The following is a 12,338-nucleotide window of genomic DNA, read 5'->3' as shown; positions in this document are numbered from 1 at the left end:
GACTGTACGCTGCTATGCCAACAACAAGCCCTGGATCACGAGCGACATCAAGTGCCTTCTGAACCAAAAGAAGAGGGCCTTTAAAAATGGTGATCATCAGGAGCTAAAACGAGTACAGAAGGAGCTCAAAGTCCAGCTCCGGAAAGGGAAGGAGCAGTACAGGAGGAAGTTGGAGAAAAAGCTGCAGAACAACAACATGAAGGAGGTGTGGGAAGGGATGAAAACAATTACTGGCTGCAGCACCAAGCAGGGTGTGGCTGTGGATATAGATGTGGGGCGAGTCAACCAGTTGAACAACTTTTTCAACAGGTTTGACCACTCCGCCTCATCCTCACCCCTGAGTAATGCAGCTGTCCTCCCCCCCCCCCCTCTGGACACTAGCATGGAAGACATCCCCCCACTAAAAATAACTTCAGCCCAGGTGTGTGGAGAGCTGAGAAGGCTACGAACCAGCAAGGCAGCTGGTCCGGATGGAGTATCCCCCCGACTGCTGAAAGCCGGTGCGTCTGAGCTGGGAGACCCTCTACAGCGCATCTTCAACCTAAGCCTTGAACAGGGGAGGGTCCCTCAGCTGTGGAAAACATCCTGCATCATCCCAGTCCCAAAGAAATCAAGAACTGAGGAACTCAACGACTTCAGGCCGGTCGCCCTGACATCACATGTGATGAAGACCATGGAGAGGCTGCTGCTGCACCACCTGAGGCTACAGGTCCGTCACGCCATCGACCCACTGCAATTTGCTTACCAGGGGAAGGTGGGAGTGGAGGATGCTATAGTATACATGTTACACCGATCCCTCTCTCACCTGGATAGGGCGAAGGGGGCTGTGAGGATTACATTTTTGGACTTCTCCAGTGCCTTCAATACCATACAGCCTCTGCTACTGAGTAGGAAACTGACAGAGATGGGAGTTAGCTCACACCTTGTAGAATGGATTACTGACTACCTGACAGGCAGACCCCAGTATGTGAAACAGGGGGGCTGTACATCGGACACTGTGGTTAGCAGCACAGGATCTCCGCAGGGGACCGTTCTCTCTCCGTTCCTATTCACTCTATATACATCGGACTTTAAGTACAACTCTGAGGCCTGCCATGTGCAAAAGTTTGCAGACGACACTGCGATCGTGGGATGTATCAGAGACGGGCAGGAGGAGGAGTACAGGAAATTGATTCAGGACTTTGTCCGATGGAGCGACGCAAACCACCTGCACCTAAACACCACCAAGACCAGAGAGATGGTGGTGGACTTCAGGAGAACCAGAACTCACCCGGTTCCTGTAACCATCAAGGGAGAATGTGTAGAATTTGTCCAGACCTACAAATACCTGGGTGTGCAGCTGGACAACAAACTGGACTGGTCTGCCAACACAGAAGCTCTATGTAGGAAAGGGCAAAGCCGACTTTACTTCCTCAGAAGGCTGGCCTCCTTCAACATCTGCAAAAAGCTCCTGAAAATATTCTACGAGACAGTAGTGGCAAGCGCCCTCTTCTATGCGGCAGCGTGTTGGGGAGGCAGCGTCAAGAAGAAGGATGCCTCTCGTCTCAATAAACTGGCTAGGAAAGCGAGCTCTGTTGTGGGCAAAGAGCTGGACAGCCTAACAACAGTAGCTGAGAGACGAGCACTGAAAAAGCTGAGGTCAATCATGGACAATCCATCGCATCCACTACACAGCATTATCTCCAGACAGAAGAGCAGTTTCAGCGACAGACTGCTGTCACTGTCTTGTACTACGGACAGACTGAAGAGATCTTTTCTTCCTCATGCCATGAGGCTCTTTAACTCCACCCGGCAGAGTAAAGGCCCACATTAAACCACACCACCTACATTGGATATTACCGAATCTTACTGCAATATGTATTCTGTGTAACACTATTTAGTTACTCTATATAACACGCTACAGTGGGCATTTGCACGTCACACTGGGTATTTGTATATTGCATTCTTTTGGCTTTATTATTGTACTGTTCTCAGCTCAGGGATGCTGCTGGAAATGTGAATTTCCCTTCGGGGATGAATAAAGTATCTATCTATCTATCTATCTAAATGTTTTAATGTGGGTGCATGGGGCTTATATACAGGTGCGGCTTGTGTAAGTACAAAATCAGTTTTCCTCTTAAAATGTGGTGGGTGCGGCTTATAATCAGGTGCGCTCTATAGTCCGGAATTTACAGTAGTCATTTATTGTGACTTACAATTGTAAAGCCCTTTAAAATATGTAATGGCTACTTTGATCCCCCAGAATGGGATGGCGACACAGTGAAGTTAGCAGGCCACTCGCCATCCCGCGTTTCTGGCTTCTAGCCTGATGGCTCACTAGCTCAATAGCTAGCTAATTTGTTCTTTAGCGTTCTTAAGTCACCCTCCACCCCCAAATTAAATAAAAAACAAAAAAGTCAACTTTTATGCATTACCAGAATGATAAAACATATTTAAAAACTAGTAGCTCCTCTGAACACCCAGAATGCAACAGCAGCATGGTGAGGCTAGTGGGCTACATGTCAAGCGCTGTCCGACTTTTAGCTTAATAGCTAACTTGTCCAATAGCTAGCTAATTTGCAATTTAGCGTTCTTAACAAAGTCACCCTATTCCCCAAACGAAATAAACAAAAATAGAAGTCAACTTTTATGCAGTACCAGAATTGTATAACACCTTTTAAAATGAATAGGTCTTTGAATACCCTGAATGCAACAGCAACTTGGTAAGGCTAGAGGGCGACCTGTCGAACGCTGTTCAAAACTTGATAGCAGATTTGTCCACTAGCTAGCTAATTTGCAATTTAGCGTTGTAAACTAAGTCCCCCAATTCTGCAAATAAAATTTGAAAAAAAACCAAAATGTGGACATTTGAGTATTACCAGGATTTTTATATCGGTTGGAAAACAAATAGCTTCTTTGAATCCACAAAATGCAACAATGGCACAGTGAGGCTAGCTGTCTTCTAACTTGAAAGCTAACCAGCCCATTAGCTAGCTTATTTGGTATTTAGAACTCCTTAGTTCATCTCATCTCAAAATCAATTAAATAAAAATAGTCAATTTTTACATATTACCAGAACGGTAAATCCTCTTAAATATAATGAGTAGCTTCTTTGAATCCCCAGAATGCAGCAGCGGCACGGTAAGGCTAGCGGGACATTCTTCATCACGCTGCTCGGGCCGGGTTGAAGTTCTCCACAATGGGCAATGGGGAACGGTGTGCGACGACTACTGGGATATCACCAACGCCCAAGTGGTGTGCCGGGAACTGCAGTGCGGTTCTGCGTTGGCCGTACGCAAAGCTGAAGTGGACTTCGGCCACGCCCGAGACCAAATCTGGATGGATGATGTGCGGTGCGTCGGGGATGAAATGTCCATCTTCAAGTGCCCACATAAGCCCATGGGCGAGAACAACTGTGCACATAGCGAAGATGCTGGCGTGGTGTGCTCAGGTAAGACTGGACTTCCCTTTAATCATAATTATTTCATGAACCAGAAGCACAATTGCCAGTTGCCGGGCTCAGCTTTGCAGGGCATTTTACTCGGGTGAGGTGGTTGGGGCTGTAGTTTGTTGAAAAACTGCCAGGGAGCCCCCAAGAGTTCCAAAGAGTCGCATGCAGCTCCAAAACCGCTTGTACACAAAATCAGTTTGTATTGATTTTGTTGGTATTCATTTGGGGATGCCTTGACATGAATCTTACCTAAAGACTCTCACAGAGGCGTAAAATACAACTGTATGAACTTTTGCAAAAATCCGTTCAGCCATTTTGGAGCGTATGAATCACATGCAAACTCACACACGCACGTGCACGAATCAAGATTTGGTAGTTTAGTTTAGATTAGATTCTCATAGAACAGGGTTCCTTAACATAGTGCTTTTTGGTACTAGGTTGCCAGCCCCTAAGAATACCTAAATATTTATTTTTGCTGTTCACCGATCCCTTAACCACCATGGCAGTAGGGGCACCACTTCCTGTGGTGTGTCTTGGGCAAGTACAGCCTGCCAGCGTCCATCCCTCTCCATTTTACAAGAATGAAATTATACTTTTGCTTGTTAATTTTAGAAGAGAAGAGAAGAATAAGAAAGAATTTAATCGTAATAGTAACACATTTGCTTCAGGTTTTACAGTAGGGTTGGGCTATACAGTACTAGGAGTATCGATACGAACCAAGTAAACACATGGTAGTAAGAGGTAAGATCAGGCCTAAAAAAATTCTGCCCGACTCGACCCAAGTCCGGGTATATAAACCTGAACCTGCCCAAACCTGACGGATTAACCTGATTTGATAACCGAGCCCGAAATAAACCGAAGCTTTAATTTGCCTCCAAAGTAAACACGAAGCTTTACTTTGGCCGTGTGTACTTCAGCACAGAACTGTGTGTTTCAGCTGAAGTACGCAGCTTGGTGTTGACTAGTCCCTCAAATTCTGATACCAATGTCACGATCATTGAATAATGGAACCCTCCCTCCTGAGTTAGTTTATAACACAGCACAAACATTTCAGACACAAAAAATGTTTTATTTTTTCATTATATAACTTCAATTCAGGCAGCACGGCAGCACAGGGGTTGGCGCGAGTGCGGCACAATTCTGAGGTCATGGGATTAAACCTTCCTGTGTGGATATGTTCTCCCAGTGGGTTTTCTCTGGGCACTCCTGTTTCCTCCCACATTCCAAAAACATGCATGTCAGGTTGAGTGGCCGGTCCAAATTGTCCCTAGGTGTGAATGCGCGTGTGAGTTGTCTGTCTCTATGCCCTGCGACTGGTTGGCAACCAGTTCAGAGTGTCCCCTGCCCACTGCCCGAAGAAAGTTTGGATCGGCTCAAAAACCCCCGCGACCCTGCTGAGGATAAGCAGTGCAGATAATGGATAATAATAATAATAATAATGCATTTTATTTAAAAGCGCCTTTCAGGCCACCCAAGGACACTGTACAAACAATGAAAGAAAAAAAATACAATTTAAAAAGTTGTAAACGAAATAATAAATAAAAACAAGACATAAAATCATAAAAACATAAGAAATGGAGAAGCTATGTGTTGTAGGCAGTCCTGAACAGGTGTGTTTTTAGACGAGACTTAAAAGTGGAGAGAGGTGTGCAGTTTTGGAGGTCCGGAGGTAGATTGTTCCAAAGCTTGGGAGCAGCGCGACTGAAGGCTCTGGCTCCCATGGTGCTCAGATGGGCAGGGGGCACTGACAGTCGGAGGGAGGACGAGGATCTGAGGGAGCGAGTGGGGACGTGCACCTGGAGAAGGTCGGACAGGTAAGGAGGAGCCAGGTTGTGAATGGCCATATATGTATATAAGATGAGTTTGTTTGTTTGATGGATAATTAAAATTCCAACTTTAACTGTATGAGAAAAATAATAGAAATATTTATGTTACAATTATTTCGGAACAAAAACCAAGAGAGTCCAATAAAAAGCACTAATGTAACAAAAATACAGATATAACTGTGTCAACTGTACCTTCCATTGCACAATATTTAAAAAATAACATCAGAAAGTGCACATTGTGTAAACAGTACGATCGGAAAACCTTTAAAAGTATTAAAAAAAAATACTTCTACTACAACAACTATTCCAGAAAAAATGTCAACAGAGCCAAACTAAAAAATCAGCAATGTAACAAATAAAACTTCTGCTCTGTTACCACAATGACTAGGAATTTACAGGGTTTTTTTTCAGGAACAATGACATGTTTACATTTTGCAGCTCATTGCTCTTTGAAGGCTGAACTTTTTCATGTGTTTTTGTAAATTTGTGTTGTTGCCACAGTAGCAGACCACACCGCACCGTGCTTACCTTATCGCCTCTGTGATATTTAGCTTCTAAAAAGGGTGCACACGTGGATTTGTCCCTCTCTTACGCCTGGCAGGCAAGATGAAGCAGCAGGCCAGGTAGGCAGAGGTGCTAAATGTGTATCTGTCAGTCACACAAACAGGCAAAAACTTAAAGAGAGGCCGAGGGCTCTGGGCGAGAGAGGAAGGGACTGCGGTATCTACAAAGAAAAGCGTCACTTTGAGGAAATTGTTGGTGGAGTGAAGGAGCAGTCCCAGGGCAGTAGAATTGATCCAATCCAAATACTTACCGTACTTAGTATCGATAATATCAATATTTAGAGATTTCACCTCTATTTACCACACATAAAGATTATTTTTTTCCTAATTCTGTTTTGGCCCCCAGAACACTTGAGAGTGAATAACGGAAGCAACCGTTGCAACGGCAGACTGGAGATCTTCCGGGACGGCCACTGGAACAAAGTCTGCGGAGCCCTGGGCCTGCCCGAAGCCAAGGTGATCTGCAAAGAGATCAACTGCGGGAAACCTCTGGTTTCTGCTGAGAAGCTCCATTTCGGGGAATCCCGAGAAATTTTAGCGGTGAAAACCACGTGCACGGGCAACGAGACCTCCATATCGCAGTGCTCGCATCAGCCTGTAAAAGAAGAATGCGTCGACGCTACCTTTTCCTGCTACAGTAAGTCACTGATAAAAGTATATACCGGTATATATATATATATATATATATATATATATATATATATATATACCTTCTCACATGGTGACTACGTACACACAGGAGTCATTCATCAAGTTACCAGAACACCTATTTTCAGACTTCATGAACAAAAGTGAAATCATTAAGAAAATTAAAGACAGGCCTCTCTTCAGTAAGACGATGAAGGAAAAGGCTATTAAAGCAGCAAACAACATCACCAAACAACAAATCAAAGACATTCAGACTACTCAATTGCCTGTGATGAGTCGTGTGATGTGATGGATTTTTTTTCCATTGCATTTCTTTAATTTTGATGAAAAGTACTGAATATTGTGATGAAGTTAAACTGTGGGTGTTATCCTACAAAAGAGTAGTCACTTGGTGCCATCATTATCCAGGGTATGTGCCGAACTAACTTAGTCATTTTGATAGTAGGGTAACATAACTAATATTGATATATATATATATATATATATATATATATATATATATATATACAGCATGTGTTGCAGTCATTATAAGGCCTCTAAAAGGCTTTTAAGTTTTTGCGGCTCCGGACAAATTTGTTTTTTTTTGGTCCAATATGGCTCTTTCAACATTTTGGGTTGCCTATTTCTGAACTATGGACTCTCATGTACTTGTCCTCTTGCATTGGTGTGCAGTGGGACCTCCAGCTTCTCTGTCTACTCTGGCCTGTTTGTAATGCTCTCTAAATTGAATTACAGTTGTAGGAGATCTTCAGTTTAATGGCAATTTCTCACAGGGAATAGCCTTCATTTTTTAGAACAAGTACGGACAGTTTCACACAAACATTATCTTTTTCTGTCCATTCTGAAAGTTTAATCACACCCACAAGTGTGGTGCTGCGGATGCTCGACTAGCTAGCTCAAAGGAAGGACAGTTTTATATATAGCTTCTTTGACTAGCTAAATTTAAATCAAGTCATGTTTATTTGTATAGCCCTTAACCACAAAAAGTCTCAAAGGGCTGCATAGACCACATATTATTGCAAACCACAGACTATTATTACACCATTCCCTGATCTAAAACCTACATGGGGCAAGGAAAAACTCAAAAAAACTCAACATGAAGAAAATGAAGACACCTTGGACGGGACTGCACATGATGTAATCCCCCTTCCAGGATGACAAGGCTGCAATTGATGTTCCGATAACAAATAATACACAGATATTTTCAACATAAAATATAGGTTATTCATATGCTAGAGAATAGAAGTGTGTTTTAAGCTTTGATTCAAACCTTTCCACTGAGGCTGCAGATCGAATCTCAGGGAGAAGGGCATTCCGCAGCACTGGGGCCCGAATGGAGAACGCTCTCGATTTGCTAACATTATTGCTCAAGAGTTTTCTAATCCGCCATTTTAAGTTTTAACGCAATCAACAAAATCAATGTATCATCAGAAGATTGGAGTGCTGGGTTCTGGAAAGGAGACCCTATACACCTATGAAGATATTGCATTAAATGCAGACAGTTACAGCTAAAATAATGATTTGCTACAATCTTTTTCTCATTAGTTGCTTGTTATCTTCATTGACAATAGACAGTGCTTCTTCTTAACGAACAAGGACACTTCTGAGCGACTCTATACTTTTGAATGTTCGTGTAATTCATGTGCAATCATATATTTCTTTTTAGACAGCCAACCCGTCCGACTGGTCAACGGAACAAACCGCTGCGTAGGCCGCGTGGAAATTTTGTACTTGGACCAATGGGGCACGGTGTGCGACGACAAGTGGGGAATGCAGGAGGCCATGGTGACGTGCCGTGAGATGGACTGTGGGAGCCCCATGGAAGTAAAGTACAGAGGTTTTTTCGGTACCGGGGAAGGACAGACGTGGCTGGACGATCTGGAGTGCACGGGAAAAGAGAAATCGCTGGCCGAGTGCTCACACCGAGGCTTTGGCGAGCACGACTGCAGCCACAACGAGGATGCCGGACTTGTGTGTTCAGGTGGGTGCTATAGACATTATAGTTGTGTTTTTGTCGGAGATTTATAAATATATGAAATCATTGCTGGAAAATATATTTAAGTCGAGACATTTATAAAGTTTAAAACTACTTCGCGAATGCATGAGCCCGGCCCGGCTGCCATATTGGTTGGCCGCCCAGGCCGAACTGACCACATCCGGTACAGTAGGCGTAGTTTATTGAAAGGTCGCACACGCGCAGCAAATAGATGGAGTCGCGCATGCGTATTACATTACATACAATAGAAAAAAACGTCGATCTTTGAAATGTGACTATGTGTGTGTGTGAATGATTACTTGTGTATTAAAAATAGAAAAACAGGTTAAACAAGTTAATTTCATAGCATGGGAGTCTGAGAAATACACAACTTAAAGTAGCCTACTTTACAGTTTTTACACTTTAAATTGTTGAAAAAAGGATTTCAAAATAGCAAAAACTGAATTGGCTGTCTAGTAGTAGTTGCCTCTGGTTTTGGAATTTAGAGACTAGCATAACTTAAAGTTTTTCCCCAGAATTACTCCGACTGACAAACGGAAGCTCGCAGTGCTCAGGCCGCCTGGAGGTTTTCCACAACGGTGCCTGGGGAAAGTTATGTGATCACAACTGGGGCAGTAGGGAGGCCAACATGGTGTGCAAGGAACTCAACTGCGGGGGGGTCTCCCAGTCTGTGGAGAACTTCGGAGAAAGCCCGCTGCAGCGGTATCGGGGCACCTGTCCCAGTCACGCCGCTTCATTCTCCCAGTGCACCGTCCATGAGACCTCCGACACCTGCCAGGGGGTTTCACTTTCCTGTATGGGTAAGACATGTTGATGCTAATGAACAGTACTCTATCTATCATGATTCATTTTCCTCTATTGGTTTGTCTGTGCTCTGCCCTTTACATATTATGAGGCACACCCAAGATCCCCAATTTGGCCAGAAATTTGAAAATGCACCCTGTAATTAGACCACAAAATACAATGGATAAGATTGGAATAGCATACACCATTTATAGGTGTGAGTTACTATGTATGTTATTCTACCGTATTTGAACCATGTTTGCTCCATCAATAATCTTCGTTTACCTGAATCACATTGTATGCAATCGAATTCAAAGCCAGGTCATAGCAGTAAGGACACCTAACCTTTACCCCAGACCATCATGGGTACAGATAACATGAAAAACCATTACAGATTATTTCATTATCACACTATTTTTACCCATGGCACCAGAAGGACTGATTTGCGTAGTGCATTTTTGTTTCTCCACTTCTCCACCTGTACTTAACATTGCAAAAGACAGAAACAGAAAACAGTCTTTCAACAAAATGTTTTTTAAGCTTTTTTTATATAGTTATACATATTAAACCGCAATTCGATTGATGCACAGGAGAAGAAGTGGAGAGACTGTTTCACCTACCAGAAAAAAAAACATGTAAAAATATGTGTGTCTGATACTGTGAGTAGAAATAGTTTGAATGCCATTTCATACATTATATGTACCACTTAGTGGTCTAGTGGAAAAGTGCTGGCGCGCTCACCCATTTTATCCCCTTTGCAAATCAATATTTTGCCGTTTTAAGGTCAGTTACTGTGATAATTACCATCAATGCATAGAGAACCCAACGGATATATGTGAATAAACATTTGATGCCCTTAATAGTCTGGTGCGCCTTATATATGAAAAATATATGAGAAAATACTACTTTTTGGGGGTGCGCCCAAATGCCATATTAGGTTCAGAGCTTCAGGGGTGCTGAGCACCCAGAGTGTCTGGATGGTTCCTTTTTCATACATTTCACTTGAAGCAACAGTGCGTAATATTTTGTGCCTCCTAGTGGTACAAAAAGTTTCATTCGGTAGAAAAAATACATTAATTTGAATACGAGGAAAAATACCTGAACTCGTACCAATGTTAATTTTTACAACAAAAAAAAATAATAGGTGGAGAAATTTGTATTTCTCTTCCATAATATGAATCCTACCTAAGGTTGCTGCCATGTTTGTCTGCCAACTTTCTGCTACACTGTGTTTTGTGACAATGGTTTGCGTTCGCATAATACAATACAGTGCCATCTAGTGGTCAAATGTTACGCACTAAAGCTTTAAAGTGATTTTGGATTATTCAATACTGTTCAGGAGTGTAACTTCCAATTTGTAAACATTACAATACACTTTGTGTTCAGCAGAAACACTATTACCCGTACTACGATTCAATGCAGCTAAAATGTTGACCAATATCTGTTGATACAAAGTCATGGTATTGGGTAGTCAAATAGTTCATGAACCACCGTATGATATACTCTGACCGTCACAGTAAGAAGAGTGGGGAGGGGAACTAGGGCAGTGGAGTTGTTCACATTTTTGTTTTGTTTTCTTTTTTGATTTTTTTATCTTGCGTTTTTTATCCTATTTAAGACCATACAGACTCTTATCAAGGAATAAAGAGTTTTTAAAAAGCTATAATTTTTGGGGTTGCCTGGGTTGAATATTGGGCTGTTTGAGTACCACCCCGAAAGGCTGGTTACGCCATGGGTGCGTCATATACTTCGGTGCGCCTATTGTGTGAAGATACAGTGTATATATCAACCAACATTTACTGATGAGAATGGGCATTTACACTGCAGGTCATTTTTAATCAAAATGATATCCAAACAATTAATCAATTCTCAAAATGAATGACAATTCATTTCATAATCAGATGTTTTTTAATTCGGATAGTTTTTGCACCTTCGCTTGTCATTGGCAGGCCCGCCCTCGCTCAGGCTGGTCAACGGCACAGATCGGTGCTCGGGCCGGGTGGAGGTCTACCACGACGGCGCTTGGGGGACTGTGTGTGACGATTCGTGGGACATCCTCGATGCGCAAGTGGTGTGCCGGGCACTGGACTGCGGTACGGCCATAACTGCAAAATCCGGCGCGTATTTCGGCGAGGGCACAGGAGAAATCTGGGTGGATGATGTGGAATGCGCCGGCAACGAATCGACTTTGATCGACTGCCCGCGTTCGTCTTTCGGGGATAACAACTGCAATCACGGCGAAGACGCCTCGATCTTTTGTTCAGGTGAGTGTCAAGCCCTCTGTCTAGAGCTGAAACCAACGACCATTTTTAATAGTTTACTAGTCACTGATTATTTTCTTAAATCTGACGTCAGGTTTATTCAATTATGGGGCAAATGATAATCAACACAAGAAGAATGGGTACAATGAAAAATACATATTTTGTTAAACATACATGAGCGAGTGAGTTGTATGTCCCCGTGTGCCCTGCGATTGTACCGCAGATTTGTACCCATAAAATAAAAATGCCCTATCAAAAACCAGTTAGGCAAAGTGCTCGGTCAGTAGAGACATAAATCCATGAATAACCCTTTATCCATTTTTAGAGACATGGAAATAACTAATAAAATAAAATCAAGTAACATTTTTCATCCCTGTAAACCGAGAACAGGCTCCTTAGCAGTAGTAAAACAGTAAAACAAATATTGTGCGAAATTCGTGATGTACATTCAGTGGTCAACTGCAAAGTCTGTAACAAAGTAACCTAAATAAAAATTACCTAAATAACCAAAATAACCTAAAATAAGATTTTCAACAGTTTGAAATCAAACGGTTATAACAACTGATGTTAACGTTTTAACAACGGCGGCGCAGTGGTTAGCGCATGTGCGGCACAGTTTATGTCTTGGGAACCTCCTGCGTGGGTTCAAATCCAGCTCCAGACTTCCTGTGCGGAGTTTGTATGTTCTCCCCGTGCTTGCGTGGGTTTCCTCCGGGCACTCCGGTTTCCTCCCACATTCCAAAAACATGAATTTCATGTGAATTGGCCGGTGCAAATTGTCCCTAGGTGTGAATGAGCGAGTGAGTTGTCTGTCCCTGTGTGCCCTGCGAT

General features: G+C 42.8%; 1 protein-coding gene across 1 annotated transcript in view; it reads left to right on the top strand.

Moving 5' to 3' along the window:
• Window positions 1-12,338, top strand: part of LOC148346593 (scavenger receptor cysteine-rich type 1 protein M130-like) — a 44,522-nt gene that overhangs the window by 4,430 nt on the left and 27,754 nt on the right. The window contains exons 4-8 of the mRNA XM_088324673.1: window positions 3,104-3,430; window positions 6,166-6,456; window positions 8,134-8,448; window positions 8,979-9,263; window positions 11,196-11,510. Of these exons, the coding sequence (XP_088180799.1) occupies window positions 3,104-3,430; window positions 6,166-6,456; window positions 8,134-8,448; window positions 8,979-9,263; window positions 11,196-11,510 (1,533 nt within the window). The remainder of the gene's footprint in view (window positions 1-3,103; window positions 3,431-6,165; window positions 6,457-8,133; window positions 8,449-8,978; window positions 9,264-11,195; window positions 11,511-12,338) is intronic.

This window comes from Urocampus carinirostris, chromosome 20 (genome assembly GCF_059441175.1).
Source record: "Urocampus carinirostris isolate Australia breed hairy pipefish chromosome 20, RoL_Ucar_1.0, whole genome shotgun sequence".
Taxonomy (NCBI): domain Eukaryota; kingdom Metazoa; phylum Chordata; class Actinopteri; order Syngnathiformes; family Syngnathidae; genus Urocampus; species Urocampus carinirostris.
This window is presented reverse-complemented; position numbering and strand designations above follow the sequence as displayed.